General features: G+C 44.9%; 1 protein-coding gene across 1 annotated transcript in view; it reads right to left on the reverse strand.

The window, feature by feature from the left end:
• CEP128 (centrosomal protein 128) overlaps positions 1 to 27456 on the reverse strand; it is a 757252-nt gene that overhangs the window by 37939 nt on the left and 691857 nt on the right. The window contains exon 22 of the mRNA XM_086937589.1: positions 5937 to 6045. Coding sequence (XP_086793715.1) covers positions 5937 to 6045 — 109 coding nt within the window. The remainder of the gene's footprint in view (positions 1 to 5936; positions 6046 to 27456) is intronic.

The raw sequence follows: 27456 nt of genomic DNA on the forward strand, positions 1-27456 counted from the left end.
TCCATCGGCCCTTCACTGTGAGCAACAGCATTTTGTATGTGCAGAATGTGCCTATCAGTTTCAAAAGAAGGCCCTTTAGTGAGAGGGCCTGGTGGGCAGGTGTCTCATTTCTGGTTAAACGTAAGTCTGCCATTTCTTTTTAGTTCGCATCTACCAGACAGAACAAGTTGTCTGTTTGCGAAAAGACCTATGGTCAGCTTGCAGTGGCCTTAGAGCACGTCCAGTTGCTTTACCAGTGGCTGGCGTTCTATTGTCACTCTTGTTTGCTTGCTGTTTATGCATTAGCTTGTGTAGATTTCCTTTCCTTTTCTTGTGTTTGTTCCTCCCCTTCAGCATGGCCTCTTTACTTCTATGCTTCCACTGCTTACTCTTCAGGCCCTACTGAGGGTTTTATACACTCTGGGTGCCCGATTCACGAATAATTAGCTGTGACTTACACTTATTGTATGCATGGCTAATGAGACTTCCAGAAGTACGCCAGGAACCCATCTTTCTTACCTCTGGAATTCAGTTGTATGTCAAAAGTGCTACAAGGGCAAGTCACATGAACTCACTGTGAAATCACTGTGCATCAGGCGCAGAGTTAAGAACATGCTGGGGAACTTCCCGAATTTGAGAATAAAAACTGCATCCTCAGAATATGTTCCTGGCAAACATCTCCCAATACATCAAGGGTGAAAAGGGGCCAATTTGTGACTGACATGCCGATTGGTATAAAGCCTTTTTCTGCTGTTAATCACTGCTAGGTTGGAAATGAGGAACAGGAAAAAACACAATAATGACCCAGCACCCTGGGAAAACTCCTAGGGTGTGGCGGTCATTAGTTTTTGGTTTTTCAGAAACTAACTACCATTTTGGGAGTTTAGAAAGGCAAAAAAATTGCTTGGTGGTCGGCAGTCAAAACTGATTGTGGAAGTCCAACAAACCTTTAGTGCACTGAAAGGAAATGCTGTGATGGTGGTTCCCTTCAATGTACAGAGAGGGCTGCTAGACCGGAGGCCATCACAAAGTTTGGCAAGTGGAAAACCGCTGAGATTATAGAGGTAATGTCCGCTTCCATTCAGCCGGCACTACTCCATGCGCCAAACTCTAAAACAGGCCCTCAGGCAAACTTCCAGAGGAGCTCATATTATTAGCACTTAACCTGTAGACATAGTTAAACAGTTAAGCAACATTTATCCCACATTAATTGAGGTGTCAGCACCTGAACCAGAACCATATATTTTGTGATACTGGCATATAACATAGGCATCCCAAAAAACAAACAAGCAACCAGAACTTTTCTGAAAACCACAATAAACGAGCTGCCAATATGTTATCTTTGAAGTTGATTACATGTGAAATCAGCATAAGTGTTTAAGTATAAATCACCAAAACGTGCTATCCAAAGACAGCTTGGGTCTACTGGTAACAAATGCAAAATATAAACACAAATTTAAGAGTATATTACAGACACAGCAAGTTTGAGGAATGACAAAATAATTTTGAGGAGAGTCTAATACACGCCTTTCTGTGTAAAAAAAAAAAAAGCGCCCACACCCCCCATCCACTTCTTGAGGCTGAAGACAGGTGATGATAAAGAGCTGCAATGGATCTCTGCTAATTTCAAGGCCAAATACAAAATAGCTGATATTGTAGAACAAGTTACTTACCTTTGGAAATGCTTATTCTGGTGGATATTCAACCTAACTGTAGATCGCTCACCTTAAGAATATTTCCCAGGTGCCAGGCTGGATCTGGACACATTTCTTGCAGATATCCTGTGCACCACTAGGTAGTGCCGTGTGACTCCACAAGGCCTTCATTTCGCCCAGGAAATGACAGAGCAGAGCTACATAAGCGCCACCCTTGCGTTATGATGTCAGTTTCTCACTTGTTTCTTTTCGTCCGATGCGAAGCGCAAAACAACTGCCATCACCAGTTTGAAGATATCCAATTTGGGTCCTTTTTAGATGGGAAAAAGAGACCACCACACAGGATGGGGAAGTTGGGGGCAGTAAGGATCTGTGGTCAAATAGTGCCCACTGCAAGGCATTGCTTTTCAGAAAAACAAATAATAAAACATCCAACAGTTTAGCTTGTACAGGGTCAGTCTTGCAAACACCAGTCCAGGTTACAAATCTGTTCTAGCACCTGGCGTACCTCGACTTCATAGATGGGCGCCAGGCAGCAAGGATGACATCCACAACTTCAGGTGTAGGTTCGAATGAAGTCAATTGGCGCCACTCAATCTTTACATATGGAGGCACAAATTGCGCAGGTTTAGGGACATTACCCTGCCCTGCTGCTGTGACAGAAGATCCTGTGGGAGTGGCAACTTGTTTGAGGGACAGACACTCATGCCCAGAGGTTCCACGTAAAGCACTCTTGGGCCTGGAGCCCCTGGTCTTTTTCAGAACTCTGGGGAGGAGAAGCAGATGTGGGAAAGAGTACAGGAGACATGTGCTCCACCCAAGTGAGAGTTTTCATGGTAACTCCAACGCACAAATGTTTTGACACTGTAAGTTTAACGGTGGTAAAAAGATCTACACAGGGTTCCCTCAACTATCGGAAGCTCCCCTGTGCCTCCTGTATGCCGACGCCATTTGTTATGTGCCAGTCACCACTGGCTGAGTTCGTCCTCCCTGCTGTTCAAAGATACTGTCAGGGGCTTTATAATCATGGATATGCACTGACACTCCAACCAACTCCAGAAGCACAGAGCCTCTTGGCACAGGAACCAGGACCCCACTGCACCCTGCTTGTTGCAGTGCCACATGGCAGTGGTATAGTCCATGAGACCGTGTACCAGCCTCTCCTTCAAGGATGGTAGGGAGATTTAAAGAGCCAGATGAATGGCCCACAGCTCTAACAGGCTGATATGGAGCCACGCTTTCGTTGGAGACTCAAGTCCTCTGAACTCAGCCTTCCCCAGATGACATCCCCAACCCAGCAGTGATGCATTCCTCACCAATGTCAGCAGCTCTGGGTGGGGAAGGGAGAGGAGCTTGCCACTCAACCAACACCTTTTGAGAAGCCACTACTGGAAATTGTGAGTTGTCTGTCCTGTAATGTGAATGGCAACCAACAGATTCCCTCAGTGCAGGGCCCACTGGATCTTTGGGTTCCAATACATCGCCTCTATGTGCCGCCTTGCATAGCTGACCAGGAAGATACAGGAGGCTAAAAGTCCTAGAAGCCTCAGAGCTGCTCTAACTTAGATCCAGTAAAGAGGCTGAAACTTAAAATGTGGTGGAGGGAAAGCCTTGAACTGCATTGTCTCTAGGATAGCTCCTGAGAATGGCAGCCTTTGCTAAGGAGTTGTCAATCGTGAACCCAAATGATATCAAGAGGTTCCCACTGCCATCTGGAGGTGGTCTATGATTTACTGTGGCAAGAGTGCCTTCACCAGCCTGTGGTCAAGGTAGGGGAAATCTGGTATCTCAACCTCCGAAGGTGTGCTGCAACGACCACCATCACTTTCAGGAAGACCACCTGGCACTGGTAAAGCTGAAGAGAAGTACTGCAAACTTGATATTTTCCTGGCTGACCTTGAACCACAGGTAACACCTGTGGAACTGCAGCATGGGTTTAGGAAAACCTGTGTACTGCAGATCCAAGGACACTATTGAGTCCACCAGGTCCAGAGCAGGCAAGATATGGGCTAGTGTGAGCATTATAAATTTGGGAGAACTACCACACATATCTTTTAACTATGTCTAAACTGACCAGTGAATAAAATCGTTTTGGTTGGCACAGTTTCAGACATTTTTAACATCACTTTTCACATCACTGTCACAAAATCCAGCTCCGCAGTAATCTGGCGTTGTAGCACACCAGGGAGGCATTCGGCTTCTCCTGGTGGGACCCCGATGATGAAGCATGTCACCAACCAGGTTGGTGAGTGAGGACTTCCAAAAAAAAACCCTGAAGGTTTCCACTGTCTCCATAAGAGGATTTTTCTTACAGTATTTGCCTCTGTGCTTTTACACAGATCCCTTTGCGCATGACACTCTTTCTTTGTTTGACATACTCAACCCGGGGGACTAAGAGTGCCTCCTACCCTCTCTCTCTAATTGTTTCATGCACCCATGTGTGGCCATAAAGCACACAGCTGGTGCCTATCGCCATTCCAAGGCAATCAGTCGTATCGAGGCCACCATGATTCAAGTATTTGAACCTGTCTTGACCATCAAGAGCTGTTTGGGCCAGAGAGGCTCAAGGGCTTTTGGGACCACTGACAACATCTTGCTGGTATGTCAGAGAGAGCAAAAAACAGACAGCATTGACAGATCTGAGCCAGTCCAGCTGAGAAGAACATTTTTTTCCAAATGCCTTAATACTCTTAGACTCCCTATCTGGACTACTCATGGGTAATGAACTGAGGGTTCAACTTGCTGGTTAAAGACTGAACTTCCAAGCTCTCTGGGGTAGGTTGTTTAGAGAGAAAATCAGGGTCACCAGGCGTAGAGCTGTGATGCTGGCCTACGGCATACTCATTGGAGGGCAAGAGCAGGGCTTTTGTTAAATACCCATCAAGATATCTGTAAGGGCCTCGATAAAGAAAAGTAAAGGGCTTAGAAGTGGCTGGCCCAGCCTGCAAAATGTCCATACAAATGTTAGTCTTGGTCTCAAATGAAGGCAGCTGTAATTCCAAGACCTCAGCTGCCCATCGAACCACTAATGCAAATTATGCCCTCTCTCCTGCTGGTTGTCCAATTGTTGAGTCCAACTCTATATGAGAGGAAATATCAAGCCCACTGTCCTTTTGTCAGTCCAAGTAAAAATTGTCAATGTTATAAGGGGGGGGAGGAGATCACCGTCCCTTTCCCCATCAATATGATCACGTCTCTCTGGTGGTGTATCCTGTTCGGAGTCAGAGCCAAACAGATAAATGGCGCCTCTGTTGGTGCAATCTGCCCTGGTAGAGGCATTGGTACAGCGCCAGGCTTTATGAAGACCGGTTGTGCTTTAATAATCTCATATTGACATTGGTCAAGATAGTGCTAAAGTTGGATTAGGGTTAGACATCGGAATCAACATTTCTTCCAGTGCCCAGAGTGGACGAGGGACTGTCTGGTGCAGGTCCCAGAGATGGAGTAGATGTATGTACAGGAGTTGATATGGGACCCTGAATGGTCCTAAGGGGTCCGCTGGTACTGGGGAAGGACCATTAGACAGGAACCCGGCTGGAGATCCCTGTGGATCCTTGGCGCCCAAAGGCACAACGGAAGGAGCAAGGTTTGTGCTGAAAATCTGCAACATGACCTCTTTGAAGGCCTCTATCTGCTGCCTCATTGCTGATGGTCTAGAAAACTGCCAATGGGGACTTCAAGAGGGACCAAGTGACACTGTGATGCCCTGCCACCCCTTCTTTGGCTATGGAGTGGCGGGATGCGGATGCTTCTTTTTCATTTGTTTTTTTTAGGGAGCCATCAGTAGACTGACGAATTTGGGAGGGAAGCAATGGATCCATATCGAAAGGTGTGAAAAGAAAGGAACTGGCACCAGCGTGCAGCGGTGGCAGCTTATATGTATATTCACTACGTCCCCTTTGGGTGGTACAGAGCAAGTGCAGAGTCGCACTGTACCACCTAGCAGCACACTGCAGCATTGCTGGTAAACGTTTCCAGTCTGGCCCCTGAGGAATATTCGAAGATGAGATCTCTGCAGTTAGAAGTATCCATCAGAAAAGCCGTGATGCTGTTAAGTGGTCCACTCAAATTCACAGATCTGAGAAAGGACTAATGGCATTGGGACTCACATGAGGATTTTACCAACAGTAGTTTGAAGTAATGCTCATTCTTGTCAGCCATAATAAGACTCTGAATGAAAGAGAGGAAATGTGAAAGGAAAATTATATTTACAGACAACCTAAATTTAATGAGACATGGACCGTGAAGATTTATTATATCTGGGTCAGGCATCAGAGGCACATTTGTCATGCTAATACTTACAAGCTGAGTCGGAGAGCAGGGAGCTGGACAGGAAGCTGTGCTGGCCACGTAAGGAGGATGAGAGGGCGCCCAGGCGGGAGCTTTGTGCATCTGCATTCTTTTTCTCAGCCTTTAAAGCAAGCACACAAAAAACTGAAATTAGCTAAACATTCTGGTAGCACCGGGCATTATAGTACATTTGCATCAGTCGTGAATACTCTAGGAGGCGGGGTGTGTTTAATTACTGCTTTACAGCACCTTCAAGGGCTTCGTTAGTTTTACTTCATCAGGTCCATCTACCAGCCTTACGGGCAGAAGGTCCAAAGCTTTAGGCAAGAGCGCAGCCCACCGAGTAATCCACCCCAACCGTGTACTCTCCCTCTCTCAAACCATCTGAGCAACTGTATTTTCTTCAGATCAGAACCAGACTGGATTTTCCTCGAGGCAAGGTGGGGACTATGAGTGAAAGGTAGGGGGCCAACTTACTCCAAATGACTGCAGCCTTGGTAGATGGATGTTCATAATGGTGTCCATCCAAGAGTTGTGAGTAAAAAAGTCAATTTTAAGTTAATGCTATTCTGCATGGGCAGTCAGCTCACCTCCCATTTTCCACCTGTGGATAGATTCTATGACATGGAGACTAAACAGGGGAGAGGAGAAGGCACCTGTGAACAGCTTAAGTCTAATTCAGTAGTTTCTAAATAACTTCATTATGAAACTGTCCATTGCTGTGCAAAAAAGCCTTAAGAGTACAACGCATGCAGAACTTAGGGGGCTACCCCATTATCCTTCTCTCCATCAGGAGCAATTTTGAAGCATGCTACTGAAGTCACTTTAGATGTGGTGTCTAAAGGCCTGGTGCGAAAGAAGGCTTGGGTCTTAAAAGCTAGAAAGTAACTTGCCGGCTGTAAAGAAGATTGTGTTATGGCTGGTACCATTCGGATGGTACTTAATGATTTGGCAATAACCTTCCACTTTTTGTGTAGTCGGAAAGCCAACATAGGAGAGGCGTCAAACTAGTTCTCCGCATTGAATTAGGTTTATGACATTTTTCTGGGAGCTCAAGCTTTAGATATGAAGACTTCAACAGTGTCCGTTCTTAGCTGTTTAAGACAGGCTTCAATTGGTACAGATGAATCAACATAAAAGTGATATTTTCCCAGCATTTTAGTGTCAATATCCAGAACTGTTTGGTGACTATCAGTTTTTTATAATGAGGTGACACCTTATAAGTGAGATCTAATAAGAGTGGTTGTTCAATGCAACGCCACCGACACAAACTGCGGTCAATTCTGCGATGACTCTTGGAGGAGGAGCCACGGCAACAACCAATCCCTCTAACAACCAAGAACTCACATGTGCGCAGCACGTCTCTGGATCTGACTGGGACTAACATGAAGGTCTCTTCTGCATCCACATGGACCAATGATCTGGCTAAAATACCATCTTCCTGACAGACCTTGGCACGGTTCTCAAAGGAAGAAAACTGCCAAAGAGCTATCGAGATATTTCATTATTTTCAGGAGCCACCAACGAAGCATCAACCTTACCTGACCCCTTGAAAGACGTTTCAAAATGGCTTCCGCCCCTTCTAGAATGGGCCGGTCTACAGGGGCCAGGTACGCCTACAGTAAAATGGCGGTTCATGAAAGAAATACCTTTACCCAAGAGCTTGGCGAATAGTGCAGTATCTAACAGACGCAGAAACACTGCTCAGGGGATCAAAGCAGATAGGACATCATTCACAGCCGGTTAAATGAAGCCGGCGAGGGTGAGCTTTTCTCATTAATCATACAACATGCCGCTGCATACAAAGAGAAGCCAAATATTCGGGGATTTTTCGCTGGTATGAAAGGAGAAGAGCTGCAGGGTTTGCAACGGAGGCTGGCGCTCCGCCAAGTCGGCACATTTTGGGATGACACCGCATGAACATCTTCAGAAGTTACCGTGGGTAGTTAAAGGGCTCTGCGTTTAGTCACTGAGCCTCTTCAAAGGCAGCTGCAGGGCACTTCTTTGCAAGTGTCTGACACTTAATATCTTTCTGCTAGTAAAACCAATTTTAATCAAACACTTTCAACAGAAAGACTACAGGCTACGTTTTTCAACAAACGCTCCCCGTGCGCTGCACGTAAACAGCTGCCACAATGCGGGCTGCACAATCACATGTACACCGTGTCTGCGTGCACGTGAGAATAAATCCACCACTGTGACAATCTTCATCCGTCCGCGAATGCCCGTCATTTCTAACATTTTGATGGGCACCTGTGTACTGTGTTATTCTATTAAACAACAAAAAGCTATTCTTCAGCACAAAAAGCGACTGATTGCGGGTCCAAGATAATTCTGGCAGTGCTAACAGCGGCCATTCCGGAAGTTGCCTTGGACACAGATGTTGCGGGAAAGCGGCCAAGCATTTAACGCACACAGTGCATCTTGACAGTAGATATGTTGGCTTGATTTGTTTTGTGGTTGTCCTACAACGCACATTTGTGCTTTATTTCGAAAATAGTGGCAGATTCATCTTCCCTGTTCCCATCAAAGTGATATGTCTAGGAGCCTAGAACCAGTGCTCGCATTCAGAGGCAGAGGCAGCCAGTTATCTGCTGCCGGCCATCCACATTTTTATTCCTACAAGTCCAAGAAGGAACTTTCTGAATAAACTGGCCTCTGGGAGTTATAAGGACACCGGAAATAATTCAGGGCTATATGGTGTTTTTTTTCCCCCCGGAGTTTGATACAGCGCGAACTTGACCCGAAGGTATCAGAGCGCTTTGCATGAGTACTGGTGTTTACCACTGAGCTGCATTCCTTTACAAGGCATCGGTATGAACTACTATCAACTGAAGTGGGAGCTCTACAACACAAGTGTACAATGACTAAACATAAGAAAGTCAGATCCTGGCACAAGAATTCAGAAGCACTAAGTTCTTTATCCTTTGGCCCGCAGCATGAGCTTATGTGGCACTGCCAGGATTCCAGCCTCTGCCCTGCACTTTTCTGGACAAGCAGGGGCGTCGCTTCAGGGGGGTGTTTGGGGTATTACACCCCCCTGATAAATGTGTTATTTAGTAAATAGTTGAGTACAGGGGGTGTCAGTCGGTATGGCAAAGATGTCTGTCAGATTTCACTTGGGTTTTTCAAATACACAGACAAAAATACACACATTTATCTGTTTTGAAGATCTAAAAACAGGGGTATTTCACAAAATACTGTGGATCCCTCCCACCATCTTCATTCCTTTCCATTGGCCCATAAGCCTCCCTCAAGCGCTGATTCTCATATAATAATTAACATGATATCCCAGCAGAAGTCGCAGCCGCAGGACCTAGGTAATTCCGAGGTGCCTGTTCTTTGACGAATGTGTGACTACAAGACAGCAACATCCCGCACCATCTGCATGAACCTTGAGAAGTCATATTAGAGGAGAAAAAACCTCTGAAGCAAAATACCAAGACAGGTGAGAGCTTTAGGCCTCATGAGCTTGCATGGTGTGCGTACACAAGAAAGGACAGGGACACCGACGAGACAACCCCGACAAAGGCCCCAAGACCCGACTGGGCTCATAGCGAGGGACGAAATATGTTGGCACAAAAATTAAAGGGTATAATTGAGTGATAAGATTCAAAACCAAATAAACTCAAGTTTTTATCCATACCCTAGGTACTCTTTTAATAAAGGAAAAACTTTGGATTTACCTTGAGGTACTTTTTAATAAATCACCTTTCTGGGTCCCTGTTTATCCAGCTTGCTTTATCTAAGAACTCCCATTTCCATCTATGGTTGAGTCCACCCTGGTAGTATCATCTTACCAGGTTGTGGATAGGCGCCGATGATGAAGTATGTCACGATAAGTGAGTGAGGCGTCTACTCCAATATCTTTGGATACCCCTCTGGGAGTAACAACTTGGCAGATGTGACACCCGATATCCTGATACTGAATGGGGACCAGATGGTTTCCCATAACATTTTTTGAGTAATCTGTTGCTCATATGTGAGTGAATTCCAGCAAGATTTCCAGAAACTCTGAAGCTCACCCCCACCCCTCGAGTCTTACTGACCAAGCCATTCCCCTGTGGGCACAAGCTCAGTCCAGAGAACAAATAGCGCTATGACAACAAGAAAAGACACTAATTCCAATGAGTATTTTTCTGCCTAACCATAAACAAAGGCATCTAAACAACCCTGAAGTTCCATTATGATAACACTTATTGGCTTATTCATAGATTGACAGTAATGGGGCATTCACCAAAAGCTGCGGGATGCCCTATCCGTCAACCTCTTAATTCTTCGTCTTATAAAGAGGCAGAAGAAGTGATGTTTTTTCCAAGTACGGAACCAAAGTAAAGTGCTAGAGGAAACACAAACTATTTAGGATGGACCTCCTTACGCCTTTCCTGCTGTTCATTGAATCTATCTGTGACCCAATGCGCTGGGATCACACCACAGGAAAAAAAATGTATGAAACGTGTTAAGAGAAGTTTTTCTAAGGGGCAGTGATGTTTCTTTGTTTTCCAAATACAAGTGTCTGCTTTGGGAGGTTGTATTAGGAAAACAACAAAAAATGGCAACTGGACTCCCACTCTATGGAGAACAGGCCAGCATTGTTTGTGTTTTTGTTAAAAATGATCCTACCGCAGCAGCTGAAGTAGTTTCAGCAATCAAAAGAGCCATCAAACCAGCAACAAACTCTTGGTTTGGTGGATGGGCTGCAACTGGTCGAGCAGCCAAAATTATTACTTGAAGGACAAGTTGCTTACTTTTGGTAACGCTCTTTCGGATAGTGACTCTTATGGAACTGCAGATTCCTCGCCCTTTTTAATATTCCCCAAGCATCAGACTGGATACAGAAACTTTTCAGCAGCACCTCTGCATGCCAGTAGGTGGCGCCGTATAGCTCAGCACTGACATGGTTCCAATCTGGAAAAGACATGCAGGCTTATATTGGTGCCAATCTTGCAGGATAACGCCAGGCGCCTTTGAGGCTGTCTGTGCCCCAAGACGCAGAGCCCTAGTACCAAATTGGTTGTGACCAGTGTGTAGATTCCTAAACTTGGAATTTTATTAATGGATAGAGTCCAATCACAGAACGGATTGGAGGGTCATCAAGGAATCTATGGCTAGATAAAGGCTCTACCAGAAAGAGTATTACCAACAGGAGCGGCTGGTGACATTTTACAGTGGTGGGGCGCAAACTGATTTGCAAGTGCAGGCCCCAGGCCACTCGGGCCGGCGGCAACCCCCCCCCCCCAACCCACATACACAACACTCAAAGAAATGTATTCACACATGCATACACACAAACACATCCATTCACAACACTCTCCACCAAACATTCATGCATACATGCACGCTCGCACCAAAGACTTTAAAATAAAAGAAAAACACACACTCTTACCTTGCTGCCGGTCCCGGTCCGCGCCACCTCTGGGCTCTGCTCCCCACACGTCACAGGCTCACAGCGCCCCTGGCCAATCCTGGCGCCAGGGGCACAGGTACCTTCTCGCCCGCAGCAATCCCATTAGGGCTCCTAATGGGCATGCGCAACGTCGCAAAAACACAAGTGCGCATGCGTGGGCACGGGTAAAAATTCACCCTCCGTCCCCACTCATGGGCACTTGTGTTGCCGCCTGTACAATCATGTCAATCAATCAACATGACGCGGTCTGACGTCATGTTGATTCATTGACATGATTTTGAGTTAAGACTGTGACAAACGCCGAGGGAGCTGCGGGCGGCTTCGGGCAGGGGGGGCTACGCCCCCACGCCCCAATGGACGAACCGCACCTGATTACCAAATGTATGTAGCTTGCTCTTCTAACCGAGACTTCTGGTCGCATATACTTCACCTTTTGAATATATACTAGAGCAGTACCTATTTGGGGTGGCTCTGTGACCGGGCTTAAGCCAGAAAGCCCTGGAGGAAAGAGCTAGTAAAATGCCCCCCTTGGCAAACCTGACTGTCTAGACAATAGTGCTTTGTGAACGTATGGAGGGATGCTCATGTAGTTGTCTGGCAAATGACCAGCACAGGGACTCCACGTGCTAACACAGAAATTGCAACTTTGCTTCTGGTAGAATGAGCACGCAGTCCTTCCAGAGCCTGCTTGTTAGCCAAGAAACCGCTTGGTTGTAGAGCGCTTAATAAATCACTTTCAACTTCAACTTCAACCTCCAATGTGTAGCAGACCTTAATGCAAAAGGACAATCTAGTCGGAGACGGTTCTCTTCTGCAAAGCCTTGTTTCTTTCCATCCAGATAACCTCACAAAGAGCTGATCATTCACCCACTTTTCTTTGGTACTAATATGAAAGGCCGAACAAGGCCCTGCCAGCAGGGGGACAAAACAAATAACAAGATGTCAGATAACTTTGCTTGGAGGGGCTCTATCTGCTTAGTACCGCACCAATCAATACATTTGTCCCCAATGACAGGTGTATGCAGTTTTTGTCGATGGGCGTCTGGCTGGCAAGATGACATTAACCACCTCCGAATGAAGGTCGAAGGTGTTCAGCTGTCGCTGCTCAATCTCTAATCATGAAGGTAGAGATTGTGATGGGCCAGGTGCAGAACCCTGCCCTGCTACTGCAACAGCAAATTATTTTAGAGGGGCAGCCTGAACGGAGGACGGCTGCTCAAGCCCAGGAGTTCTGAATACCATACTCTCCGCGCTCAATCTGGGGAGACTAGAATGACTTGGACCTAGATGATCCTGATATTTTTGAGAACTTGGGGTAGGAGTGCTGTCGGCAGAAACGTATGCAGGACTTCTGAGTTCCACTTGAGGCAGAACGTGCCTCCAAGCCAGAGATGCATTGGAAACGGCAATGCGCAGAAGTGCTGACATTGTGAGTTCTTGGTGGTGTCAAACAGATGGAGCCAAGGTTCTCCCTATTCACAGAATAGACCATGCTCTTCTTACGGGTGAAACTGACACCCAAGATTTGCTAAGGAGCCGATGGCTGAGCTCGTCCGCTCTGGCATTTAACAATACTGCCAGGTAGTTTGTAACCTGGAAAATTCCTTGGTGGTTCAGACATTTACAGAGATGCAGTGCTTCTTGGCACAAGGTTTGTGATTCCAGCCTGCTGCAGTACCACAATGCGGTGGTGTTCTCCATGAGCACCTGTATCAATCTCCCCTGATGGACGAAAGGCAGGCTTTTAATGCCAAGCAACTCCAAAAGGTTGACATGGAGCTGGGACTCCGCCAGAGACAGCAGGGTTCTGATCTTCACTTCTCCAAGACAACTATCCCAAACCAGAAGCAATGCATTGGTTACCACTTTCTGTCAAAGATGACAGAAAGTTTGTCATAGTCTGGAAGTGGCTGACAACTGCCTGGGGTGAGCCCGGCTTAAACAACTAGTCATCTAGGTAGGGGAAGACTGGGACCTCTGAAGGTGTGCTGTCACCACAGTCATCACTTTCGTGAACAGCTGAGGGGTATTGATGAGACAAAAAGGGAGCACCGTGAACTGGAAATGCTCCTACCCTTCCAAGAACCGTAGGCAGTGCCAATGGGCCTGCAAGACGGGTCCATGGAAATAGGCATTCTGCAGGTCAAATGCCACAATTCAGTCTCCAGAGTCAAGAGTAGACATGACCTGAGCCAATGTGAGCATTTTTAACATTTCCTTTGTAAGAGAGAACTTGAGAGGGTGCAGGTCTAAAAAAGGACGAAAGCTTCTGTCTTTCTTGGCCCTCAGAAAGTAGCGAGAATAACAACCACGTTCTACTTCTGTTGCGGACCACCTCTTGAAAGCCCCATTTGGCCAAAAGTTCTTGCACTTACTGCCACAAAACAGACCGATGGTCCTCCATCGGTCGTTGGGTGGACAGTGAAAGATGCAGCAGTGTGGAAAGGCAGAGTAGGCAGGACCTCTTCCAAACAATTTGCAGGACCTGTTTGTCCAATGTTATGGCCTGCCAACCCAGCAAGAAAAGTCAGGTCCTGCCTCCCACCAGGTGGCCATACTCCACTATGGGAATGCTAAAGGAGGTTTGGAAAATGGAGCTGTGGGGGACGAATGCCATAAGGCTGACGGGGTTGGTGAGGTGGGGCAGATAAGCCAAGGGAGGGTGCCGTGGCTTTACTCTCCTTGAATCGCTCTATAGCACAATCTGCCTTGTCCGCAAACACATGAGTCCTGTCAAAGGGCATGCCCAGGAGGGATGACTGGATATCACTTGAAAAAATGGTTGACCGTAGCTAGGCGAATGGCGACACTAGTGCCAATGGCCCGCCCGATGGAATCGGTGGTGTCCAAGCACAAGTGGACTGGGCTGCTTCACAACTGTCCTTTAAAGCCTGAGCGAGGACAGGTATGAGTTCTTCAAGAAAACCTGGGAGGACTTAAACTACTGAATCCCAAAGGGCGGGGAATAGGGTATCAGGAGAAGTTGACATTCACTGATCTAAGAGCCAAGCTGGTGGATGAGAAGATTCCTTCCAAACATATTGACATGTTTTGACTCAATTATCAAGGGATGCAGTTGGAAATCCGTTTGGGTTTGCATGGCTTGTAGATGCCTGCACAAGCAAGCTTTCAGTGGAGGAGTGCGAAGATAAAAACGCATGGTCACCCAGGGTGGTGATTTCTTGTGATCTGGTAATTGACAGGGGAGCCAGAGCAACGTTTGGCCAAGCCCCCAACAAGGTACCTGTAAGTGCCTCACTGAAAGGAGGGTGTTTGCCCTAGCTGGAGGACCTCTGGCAAGACATTGGTCTTCACCTCTAAGGTGTGAAGTTGGAGGTCAAGGGCCACCCTACACATCACCATGGAATAAGAAGTGCTCTTTTCAGTGGCAAGACCAGGGCGTAAGAGGAGCTCTGAGCCAGGCAAGATATCCAAGCAGCTAGCTTCTTCTAGGTCACCATTCCAATTCTCTGCATGGTATGGCTGCCCAATCACATAACCTGTGGCGCAGTCATTGTCCGAATCCATGTCAAACAGGGAATGCAGGGAATGTGCTCTCTATTGTGCAGGCACAGGTCGAGTGGCGCAAGTCTTGCCTCGACAGCAGCCATGGTTGAGGTCGCCCTGGCGCCAGCTCTGAGTCAGTTTGTACAATAGGTACCTCGGATTCCGGCATAAATGTAACTAACATAAAAGTTCCAGGTGCCAGCGTGTACTGTGGCATCATATTCGGAAGGTGAGCAAGAAGTCGCCCCATAATGGGCTCGGAGATCGCCAAATAGCGATGGTCGTATTGCAGATGGAGGGCCACTCAGTTCTGTGGGATCCAAAGGGGCTCCAGAGAGAGTTGGTAATGATTCCAAGAGACGGAGCATGGCCTTGTGGAACTGTTTGATCTGTTTCAGAGTGGCGGATGGCCCAGAAAACTAGGTTTCTGCCAGCACAAGTTGTGGGATAGGCTTAGAGGTCGATTGACTTCGGGAGCGAGATCGAGTTATATGTTTGTTTTTTTTTTAATCCTCATCTGCCCGACACACGTCCCTTAGATGCGGAAGGAACCAACCAACAATCAATCTCACTGCCTCTGGGAGCAAGGCCCTGATGATTGAGCCGCTTCACAACTTGGCAGAGAATTTTATGAGTTGATGGGAGCAACCATACATCTTACGACGATGTCTCAAAGCAACTTCGTGTCTAAGTATTCAGTATATATATGTCGGAACCTGGGCAGACCACCATACTGAACTATTGAGTGGATGGGCTTAATCATCGGATATTGGGAAAAGAAAAAAAAAAAAAAAACCCAAAAGGACCTCACTTCCACTCTGTTAAAAGTTTCCAAAATGTGAGGTTCTGGGCTCTACATGATCTTCTCAGATCTACCTTGGAGGTTTCATATAATGAATTTAGCCATGCTGAGTGGGTGGGAGGGGTGGTGTCCACCCAGTGCATGCATATCTGCCGTCTTGCCAGCAGAATAGCATAAAACAGAAAAAATCGTGCTGTCCCAGTTATGTTCTGGTCTACACCAAGAATGACAAGTGGTAAAGATAAGGGGATGTCAGTTATATGGTGTTGCCCACACACCTTCCTAGGAGAATGTGAGTGGCAGGAGGGGACCGACTCTCGCTTCAAGTCCTTGTGATTTGTCATGGACTTACCCAATGACTTTTATTGAGACGAAGACCATCTTTGGAACTACTGCTGTGACTTCTGGATCCGGAACAGGACAGGGACCTAAGTTTCGACTCGTACCTGTCTCGTCATGGAGTGTTTCTGTGCTCGGCAATGTAGAGCTTTGCCTCACAGTCTCCTATGGCCTTCGGGTTCCTTGGTGCGCAATGACTGCAGGCCTTAGAGTTTCAACTCAATCGTAGGTACAACAGGTAAATCTGATGAGGATCTCTCACAGACATTTATTTGTGACAGTCCTTCAGAGTTTAAAACCTGCCATTTTGGGAGGTGACATTTCCACTGCACACTGAAAATTCAGGAGGCGGTAAGGGTCTCAAAGAGACCAGAGGCAGCTTCAGATCAGCATCTGGCAACGTGGAAAGGAAGAGACGGACGTCAGCTAGCTGCAGTGGCGTCTATATAGGCCTTGCACGTCATTTCTCGCGTGGAATAGCATCAGTGCAGAGTTGCATGGTGCCACTTACTGGTCTTTGTGAGAAATTGGGTTACTAGTTGACTTGGGTCTGAGCCCTGGTCAAGCAGCAACCAAAAACCTTGTCAACACTTGGATAGCTTGGCACAGAGCCTTCAGGCTTAACTAAGAGGCAATGAGTAAAGTATTCGTAAAACAGTAACACAATGAAAATACCACACAAAAAGGATCACTCACTTAAGTTTGATAGATAGAGTAAAATTTAATAAGAAAAAAAAAGACCAAAGTGACAAAAATCTAATCAGTTGAACCGGAAATATGAATACTAAAAGAATTTAGTGAGAATAGCGCATCTGACAGTGATGGAGTGCAGGTCGGATACAGTCAAAAAAAGTTAGTCCCGCTGAAGTGTACCTTCTTGGATTTTTTTTTTTTTCATGGATAGAGATCCTTTTATTGTCTCTGAGCATCAGACAACTAACCCATTAAACCAAAAAAAACCACCAAAAGGAAAAGTCATTCGGCACACCCATCCATAAGGATGGCTCTCAACAGAAATCATTTTTTTTTCTACCTTTTTATTTGTGGGTATCACAGGCAGATTTAAACAGAATAATCAGATTTGTGCCAAGAGTGGTGTTCGCTTTGGAGACGGCCGCAAGGAGCAGGGCGACCGTCGCAGGAAGCTGTCGGCGTAGCTCAAAGAGCCAGCTGGCGTCATGGGCAGAGGTTGCTGGAGCTTCACCTTAAAGGTCCCCGCAAGTGGTTGATGCTAGTGCACAAGGAGTCGGGCTGACAGAGTTTCCCCGCTGAATTGTGCTGCGAGCAGTGAGGTCTTGGTGCAAACAGGCCCGTTTGTGGTCAAGAACAGCCCATATACTTGAATTCGGCTCCTTTGAACCACACCAGCGGTCCAGGACCTGAGGGAACCATTTGGGGGTCAGAAACTTGCTGCAGCTGGGTCCAGGGTGTGCTGCAGGATGTTGGGGAGACTTTTATGTCGCTGAGGCTGCTAAAATAACTTATAAATTAGGTAGGATTTCAATACTTAGGATCCATCCACTTCTTTTTTCTTTTTTCTTCTAAGGACCAGAATATATACCACCTATGTATGCTCCTATGTGACCTATTTTTCATTCTTTTTTATATAATGATGTGTGTATGTGTTTCAGTTTTCCTGCAAGCTTACTCAAAGATCGTGTCATAAAATAGTGGTCTCCAAGTAGCGGTCAATAAGTATAAAAAATTGTTAAAAATCTGAATGTATATACTTTGCTATTTTGTCTCTCTCTAATGTCCTTTTTTGCGGTAAAATGTATTATAAATACTCTCTTGCATTATATGTTAGTGCAATTTATCAGATCTGATGAAATATATCTATTTAAACACAAGTAAAAGTTTCCCGGTTATCCTCCCATAAATTTTAGAAATATGCTGATAAGGTGCTGATAAGGTCCTGATGAAGACACTCTGTGTCGAAACGCGTTGACACTGACCCGAGCCATCAGCAGTGGGAGCCATTACAGTTTCCACCTCTGCTTTTGAGATTAAGAGATTAGTTTATCTGTTTTCTCTTAATGTTATTTTATATTTGATGTTAACAATGTAACAATTTTTATCATTTTGTATCAACGGTATTAAATGTTATATGTGATTATAATTAATGCTTATCTTGCTTTCTTTTACTTGTGTTTATATATTATTGTACTATATTGCCTTTTTTGCCAGATTATTCTTATTGCCTGGATACTATTGTTCTCTATCACTTGCTGAGGCTCGGATCACAAGGCCAGCAGACTAGGCCTTGGAGTCACTCGGGAGTCCTAGGATCAAGATACACTTGCAGATCCAGTTTTTCCTACCCAGGCAAGAGGGCAGCAGGTCAGCACAGCAAGACAGTAGTTCCGTCAGAGCAGCAGTCCAGAAAAGTGGCAGTCCTTACAGCAGCACAGCAGTCCTTCTTCCTGGCAGTGTATCCACAGGTCCAGAGGGGTAATGAAGAGCTGGTGTCTGAAGTGCTCCTTTTAACTCTGGTTCAGGAAGGTCGGAGAAGTTTCTAGACAGTGTCTTTGAAGTGCATGAAATCTCCTGCCTTCACTGCCCTGGCCTTAAGCTAGCTGAAGTAACAATGTGGGGTGGTTAGGCCCTTTGCTTGATGGCATAGCACTGGCTATCCAGTTGCAAGTAGGGTTGTGCTCAGCTGTGCCCTTTCCCCCATCCTGCCAGCAGATGGCCCATTCAGGCACACTTAATCCCTCTATTGTGTGACTGTCTGGGAGGAATTCACAAAGTCTAACTGGCAGTCACACCCAGTCATGTGACCCAAGAGAGGCTACAGGCAAAAAAGGGCTTTAAATAGGAAAGTGTCAATCTTCTAAAAGTATAATTCCTAAAATTGTAATGAAAAATAAAACTTTACCATTAAAGAGGGTTTATAATTACAATTTCATAGACACCAAACATGAATGGTCTACCTGTTACCATTTGGAAATTGCACTTATAAAATGTAATAAGGTAACTCCAATGTTATCATATGGGAGAGGTAGACCTTCAGTAATGAAAAACTAATGTAGGAGTATTTCACTACCAGGACATGGGAAAATGTAAAAGTACATGTCCTACTTTTTATATACATTGCACCATGCCCTCTGGGGATGTTCAGGGCCTAACCTATGGGTGACTTATATTTATTAAAAAAGAAGGTTTGAGCCTGGCAAAAGGTTAATTTAGCAAAGTCAAAACGGCAGTGGAAAACTGCGCATACAGGCTGGATTGGTAGGCTTGTTTGAAAGGGTTACTTAAGTGAGTGACACAATCAGTGCTACAGGCCCACAAGTAGCATTTAATTTACAGGCCCTGCGTACATGCAATAACATCTACAAGCAAATTAAACATGTCAATTGGGTATACTCCAATTCTACCATGTTTTAAGTAGTGAGCACAAGCACTTCAGCACTGGTAAAGTACAGAGTCCTGAAGCCAGCAAAGACAAGGTCAGCACAAATGGTGGAGGAAAGTAAAACATCTGGTATGACCCTGCGGAATGGGCCCGGTCCAACATCTTGGTGATACTGCTGAAAAGTTTCCCAATCCAGTCTGACGAATATTCAAAAGGTGAGGAATCTGCGGCTCAGAAAATACATTACAGAAAACTTTCCTGACTGCACCCAATAATCATGGAATATTGCTTAATTTAATTGCATCTTCTCCCTTTTGGTCTGCCACCCAAGCTGCATGACCTACCAGTTATGCACTTAAAAACTAAGAAGGTAAAATTAAAAAGAATGTTAGCTATGGCAGACATGTCCTTATATCCCGTTGCAGTACAGTTCTGTTTTGTTGCCTCTTTGTGTTCCTTCCTTTCCACCTTTCCCTTGCTCCTCCCTTACTAAGCTTGTCAGCAGGTGTAAAAGTATGTACTGCTTCAGTATGAATGCTCTTGTTTATTCTATGCAATACACTATGCTTCTAAAGATCTCTCTTGACAAAGTCGTCAAAAGTTCGGATTTCCACAAAACTTTGTAGCCTCCTTATCTTTCTTCTCTACCTCCAGTCTCTTTAATACCATGAACTATCGTTGTTTACATATATTGATTTGTTTTTCTGTGTGCTTATCTGTAAAGTAGACTTACCGGTTTGTACTGCGTAGAACTGTCTGTAATAAAATTAAAAAAAGAGGAGCCCAGTCTGCCTGACAAGATGGCCCACCTTTCCCGCTTCCACTAATACAAACAGCCTTCTAGACTGCCATTTGAGCAGCAGTAACAAGAATAAAGAATATAAAGCAATATGCTAACCTACCTACAACTACACACCTGCATCCAAAATGTATCTGAGGCTTTACAGTCAATACTAAATCGCTCATAAGAGGCATAGCTTCTTCCACTAGTGTAGAGCAGCCCTACCTAATAGCTGTTGAAGTTAGTGCCCTAAATCTCTGCAAGACATTATCAGTCAGACTCCTGAGAGGACAAGGACAGGCAGAGTTAGTGAGAAGCATTTAAAGTAGGCCAAAGTACGTCTATTTGATAAAGAAGTGGTCAATTTGGGAAAAGAGATGCACCGGGCATTGTACTCTTAGCTCGTGGTGAAGAGATAAAGACATCAGAGTTGACTGCTTGGTGAATCTAGGGAGAGCAGGTAGTGGTCCGATCCTCATGGCACAGCAGGTGATGAGAAAGTAAGGCTGTAGGATCCAGAAAGAGAGGGTTATAGCGGAATAGAAGCTGACCATCTTGAAGTCAGGCACAAATTACAGAAGACCTGACAAGTTGCCACAAAAAATCCTGTGTTAAAGATGATTTATTTGGGAAACGCAAGGCAGCAGTCTAAGGGGCAAGTAGACGCACAGCATACAAGCATGTTCCTCTAAGATAGTTTACAAGGTGAAATATAAACAGAACGATAGTTAAGAGGGGACAATAGCAAATGCAGGTGGTAGGCGGGTAAATAACCACGAAGGACACTGGCCAACTACAAAAACATCAAAAAAGGTAAAGCCAAAGACACTCATACTATTTATTGATCCTTGAAGTACTAGATCAGAAATAAACAAAAAAAGCCAAAACAAAAAAGCCCAGCGAGTAGCTTTCCTCCAGACAGTACTTCCCTGTCCTGGATCCAGCGCGAGGAGTTGTGAGGGTATAGTGAACTCTATATCATCTCTTCTGGTAAATGTATAAACTCAATATGACGGTCCAATACCTGAAAGAAATGACCTCGACAGCCAAGTGAAAGAGATGAAAAACAAAGAGCACACACTCACCAAAGGTGGAAATGTAACTGGATCTGCTAATAAAGGAAAGTAAAGCCCAACAACATCAACAAAATAGCCTACAAATGCCATAAGAATGCCTCGGGATCTCTGGCTTAGCTGAGGAGTTCAAGAGTGAAGATTCTATCCTTTTCATGGCCAATTGATCTAATTGCATGTCTGGCTTTTCTTTGTTAATAATAGCTACAGAATACAAGTGAGAGGCAACAACAGGGAGTGGGGATTGTGAGTCATCCTCGTCTTCAGGGTAATAGATATTTTCTCTATTGCACAATCCACAAGGTCAATGCAGTACAAAAGCAAAACAACGTTCAGCTTAGCTCTAGGAACAGGGAGGAGGACAAAACGAAATGAGAGCAAGAAAATGTCTATAATGATGGTACAGGTCTCCATGGTGCAGCTGGACAAGGTAACTGTCTTATACAAGGAAAAGTAATATCTATTGTGGGTTCCTGTGAGTTTAAAGAAAAGTTTGCGGTCAACTGTGATCCTTCTAAAAGGATCTGTGGGCGTACTTATTTGGGACAGCAGAACACGAAGTAACATTTTTGGGAGGTTTGAAAAGAAATGTGATTGTTTTCAAAGGTCTGCTCGTTATCTAGACTAATTAAAGAGACTACAGGTACCACTGCAATGATCTGGCAGAGTTCAGTCATTCCCTTTCTTTCTTTTGCAAAAAATCTCCCAGCAGCAGCCTTGGTGGGCATGCGTAGTAAATTGCATATCTTTTGATAAACAACACAACTAAAATGTATTGGATAAAGTTTAACTTGGATGCAAATGTTCCTCATTCTTGCATTTCTGTGCACATATGTCTAAAGCACTGTCTGTGTCCCTCATCCACAACGGTAGACACTTTCTCACACGTCTGTGTAGCTAGGTGTCTTTGCGCTGGTGGAGAGTGTTGAGAAGTACAGAAGAAGACTTACTCAGGCTATTTTATATTTGAAATTTACAAGGCACAGACTGTCCCTGATTCTCAAGGTGACCACATGAAGTGTCTTCACAAGCCCTTTCATTTGGTTCTCCTCAACATCAATCTGTGGGAAACATGTATCAACCATTAATCGGCTATATGTGATACATTCATAGCAAATATAGTATCTAGGTTTGGATGTTAGGCTGGAAACCCAACAGCTAATAAACGAGGAAGTAATTTCTCTTCTATTCTAGACCCAGAGGTGTAAAGAAACTTGAGGGGGCCCCCCTGCAAAGTACATGTCCCCCCCCCCCCCCCCCGCCCCCCCCCGCTTGGGCTTTTTCAGGAGCTCTCAGGCCAGAGAACTGTGCTGATCTGGAGCTCAGCCCCCCCCCCCCCCCCCGCCCCAGCACTGCAGTGTTTGGGGGGGGGCCTTTGTTACGCCACTGCTAGACACATGTTCCAACAGAGTTACCAAAAAAATGGCAATTAGGCCTGCGGGATTCTTGGCCTTTCCAACCCTTAAACCATCTCTGAGCAACCAGCATTTCTTCTTGTAGGAATGCAAATGATTTGATGCTGCTGAGAAATGATTATCTTTGGTACTGTGTCAGACCCAGAAGCATTAGAATACTTAATGAGTTTCTCTGCAGAACTGCCTGCAAAACAAATTACTATTTTGTCAACCTGATAAGAATATTGCGTTATAAATTGATGTGTTAGTCCTAATTTTTAACCACATATATATGGGTCGACAATTACCAGGGCTGCTTTTATCTCACGCTCTACTTCTGCACGACTTAAGGCTGCGCCATAGCTATCTACTCTGGCAATGATGCCTGGAAGAACCCATTCAGACCCCCAAACGTATGCATCTTCAGCTTCTTATGCCTATGCGTAGTAGAAGGAGACTTCCAGGCTGCTTGCTTGTTTTACTGAAGGTGCCCTGGCCAACTCTTTAGGTTAAATTTACAACACATGTATGTATTATGTAATATGGCTATGCAAAAAAAAGAGTAAAAGTCAAAACACTGAGAGTGAAAGCGGTTTCATTAATCAGTAACAATAAGTTGAGACCTTGTCTGTAAATTGAGTTCAGCTCAAATGCTTATGGCCTCTTGTGAATGGTAGGTGACTTGGTGTAAGTTAGCGGAAGTACAGATCCTAGCTAACGTTACCTGGCAGCTCTTTTAAACCTCTGCTAAACCAATTCCAAAGTGATACCTCATTCTTGGTCATTGAATTCAGCTAAAGTGAGACCATCTCTTAGGCAAAGACTAAACCACCATACCTTGTAATACCCCGTGCGACTATATACAAAACGCAACGGAAATGCAAGGCATGCCTTTCTTTCCATCAGTGGCAACCCCTACTTTATACAGTATACACAGGGTTGGAATAAGACACATTGAATGACAGCAGATGGGGGGGGGGTCAATTGATTCAGATCCAAATATCACTCGGCAAAAGAAAGCAAATGCCCGGAGACAATCATCCAAAAAGAGAAACATTATAGAATAGGTACAAAGAGTCTAACAGGGCAAAATAATGCTTGTGACAGGAATAACCTGATGATCAAAACAGCTTCTCAAGGCAATGGACCCATGCCCAAAACAACACGCATCACTGGTTTTAGAGTTGAACCTGTGCTTGTTCTTGTGGAGTGACAAAAACTACATTATTTTACAAATAGGTGAGTGGTTGGCAACCACGATGCAGTACGGATCATCGCCTCGAGGTTCCTTTTACCAGGAATCGTTTGCATTAAAATATGGCCAAAGTCAAATCCCAAAGAATTTACTGAGCTCTTCAGAAAAGGAACTATCTATAATCTTGCAAGCAAACACTGATGCTAGGCAGTCTCCTAGTTATGAAGAAGTGGAGAAGTGTGGCTCAATGGTTAGAGCAGGCAGACCTCGATGCAGAGCTCTGTCCAGGGACCAGGGTTCGATTCCTGCCCCGGTGTGTCTCGGACTCATTAATTCCCCTGACCGGATATTCTCGCCTCAGTGCTTATTCTGATCATGGGTCCCACGCTGCAACTCTGGGCAATAGCTTGCTTAGTCTCCACAACGGCCCCCACAACGCGAGGGAAGCCTGGTCTGCACCATGGGGGTACCCAGGAGTGGGCACTTCACAGGGAAAGCCAGGAAGGGTTCCCTTGCGGTATTCGTACAAGCGCCGGGAAACCCACTGTGGGTAGCTGTGCGCTATACAAGTACAAAAACATTCACATATCAATAATGTAGCAGGTGCAGGTGGCTGTGATGTCCAATGCACCCCAATTATCATTTTTTTGCTATAAAACCAGGGGCTGGGGGCTTATCCTTTTTTGTGATGGGGACCCTCGCACCCTGCTACACTTCTGGCACAATCTGCAGCAGGACGAGAAAGTGTGTGGAAGGACAAGGTAAAGGAGGTCAGAGAGGACTCTCCCGGCCCCCTTTAGGAGTCAAAACCTGCATATCAGGAAGTTGAAAAATGGGAAGAAGGGACACAGCCAGGCAGAAAGAGGGATTGCTTCAATTAAAATGCTTTTGGCTGACCAGTGGAATCAGATAAGTCCTGCCAAATTAGTTCTGAACAGTCTGTGCGATTTACTGCTGTGGTGACAGCAAGTGTTTGTTGAGCGAAAACCAATTAGGCTCTTCAAAATGGAAGCAGTGCAGTCCTGCTCTTATCTGAAGGGTAATCAGTGTTGCGGTCTTTTGGTAAAGTGCAGGGGCCAGGAGAGCCAGCTCGGACGGGGAGGGCGAAGGTTCCAGCAGGAATGGAGGCGACCTGGCGAATGTCGACATTTTATCATATTTCCAAAGCTGTTAATCTGATCATCATTCCGGCGGAGGCTAGCTAAGAGGAAGAAGCATTTTTCAAAGTTCTCAATTTTACTTGCACTGCTGGCTTGTGAGGTGTGTATGCTGTGACTTCAGTGACATGCATATGTGGCATAAGTCACTGGCGGGCCCTAAACGAGAAACATAAGGACTAGCAGTAAGTATGGGCTTCACAGCTCAAGCTCATTCATTGGCTTGCGCTAGTCCTCACGCCATTTCCATTTTGCACTGATTGGGTCTGATCTGCAAAACCATTTGCACATTTCAATTCTTTTAACACGCACACGTTTAAAGTAATGTTTGTCATTCAAAAAACATTGTTTAACTGATAACGTGCTTTTTAGGGACAGCCATATCCCAGGGCAGGGAGTGGGAGTCCTAGGGCCGGAATGCATAGAAATGATATACGATATATGTGAATTTATAGAGCACAAACAGCTGCCCAGAAGGGCGTTCTGGCGCCAGGTGTAATGGCAAGGAAATGAAAAACCACCCTTCAACAGGGAGAAAAACAGCCAGGTTTGTAACTGGTTTCCAAACAGAGCTTTGCCATCCACCTCAAGAAGATCTAAGGGAAGACCGGGAACACTTACAAAAATGCTTGTTTGTGGGTACTCGCAAACTATTACACGGCCCATTCCCTACTTGGAAACCAGCTGAGATCTTCTCTTGTCAGAGGCAGGAGTAAATATGTTACCAGAGTGGGAATGGGAAAAGAACACAGCCTTAAATGTTGGATGGTCCAGGGTAAAGGCCGAGTCTCCATGAGGAAAAACAATTTCTCAATGACAACAAAAAAAAAAATTCCAAAGAACAACTGCAGGATTGAAATACATTTTCATATGGAAAATTGCACACAAAGTTAATTTACACATGCAGACATGGCTTTGAGTAATCGAATGCAAGAATTCATATATGTTTCCTAGAGAACCTGCGATGGTTTCAGCTAAGCCACTCTGGGGTAGCGTTTTCGACAAAGGCTTAATTCATATTCAACAAGGAAGAACCAAACTTCATGACATCAATGCAGCAAAGAGAGCAAGAAAGAGAAACCGGGAACTCCGCCAGTGGCAAATACAGAACCCATCCACATGCAACATGCCCACTAATATCACCAAGAGGTTCAAACAGCATGGAGGCATAAAAGAAAGACAGGCCGAGATTTTTTATAATAAATTAGCTTGCCTTTACTGCAACACAAAACCAAACGGACCTTCCTGGCCAGACACTCAACATCAACCACAGTCTATCTAAAGACCTCACCTACAACCAGTGGCCTCAATATTTATGACCATATAAAAGGACCAGGCCCATCGCTTTCAGCCCATTCGCTGGGGTGATGCAACACAGGCGGCTCTATTTGGGAAAGATGTCACCTCACTTCTCAGCAGCAAAAGCTGTATGGACCCACCCTCCAGCGGAACAGTACCAGAGTCAAGATTAGCACAAGATGTGCTCATGCTGGCTTAAACATTGCAAGAGAGTTCTTGGTAAGTAAAGACACTAAATAGGTATCCAGATTTTGGGAGGGATTTCGGCAGGATCTCCCCTGAAGGTCAGAGATGGCTGGAACAGAAATTGAGACGTCCGTCAATGAGAAAACAATTTTCTACTGACTTGCATTAGATGTCCTGAACCTGTTATAATAAAGAACATTAAACTACAGCACACCTTCAATAGCATTGATCAGAATCCACCAAAATAGACCGCCTTTAAGTCAATTAATAAAAATTTCAACACAAATATTTCATACTTCTGCACAGTCAGTGGCACATGTAATAATACACTGATATAAACACTGTCCCAATATCTGTGCTTTAATTGGGAACCTAGTGCTATCTGCTTGCATCTTTAGATGAAACACATATCAGTGATGGTCATCACATTCAGATATCCCCCTTTTATAAGAGCATTTGAAAATTCAGTTCCCAAGTATTGATCAACGAGCGCAGTAAAAGTGATGCTTCACCACTATAAACACACAGGTCTTTCTGGGATATTTACTCATTTTCTCAATCGAAATAAATGAGAATTGGGGCTACATATTCGATTTCCAAATAATATTTTGATCGAAATTATACTTTCCTACAGAAAAGAGACTGAACATTGAAAGAGCTAAACCCTGATCATAATAATGGTTACCTGTGATACTAGTGGCCTGAATAAAGATGCATGGGTTCCATTGGGAGTCAGGGAAGATGAAAAAATTTACGTATTCTACTGAAATGAACACACTTAAAAAAAATACGAAACGTGATGGACAGATATACAATTTGGAACAGAAATGCAATCTCTGGTTATAAAATAAAGTGAAGCACAGGGTGTAAATTAAGAATAGATTAGTTCGTAAAGGAATGTCTATGTAGCAAACTATTACATCTGAAACTTTATAGGGTGGTTGTTCAGATCAAAGGATAGTGACTAGACTGATGATAGTCTTAGTATAATGGAATTATAGGGAGGAAGAAAACATTTGACAACCATTCAGTGC

Source organism: Lissotriton vulgaris, chromosome 9 (genome assembly GCF_964263255.1).
Source record: "Lissotriton vulgaris chromosome 9, aLisVul1.2, whole genome shotgun sequence".
NCBI lineage: Eukaryota > Metazoa > Chordata > Amphibia > Caudata > Salamandridae > Lissotriton > Lissotriton vulgaris.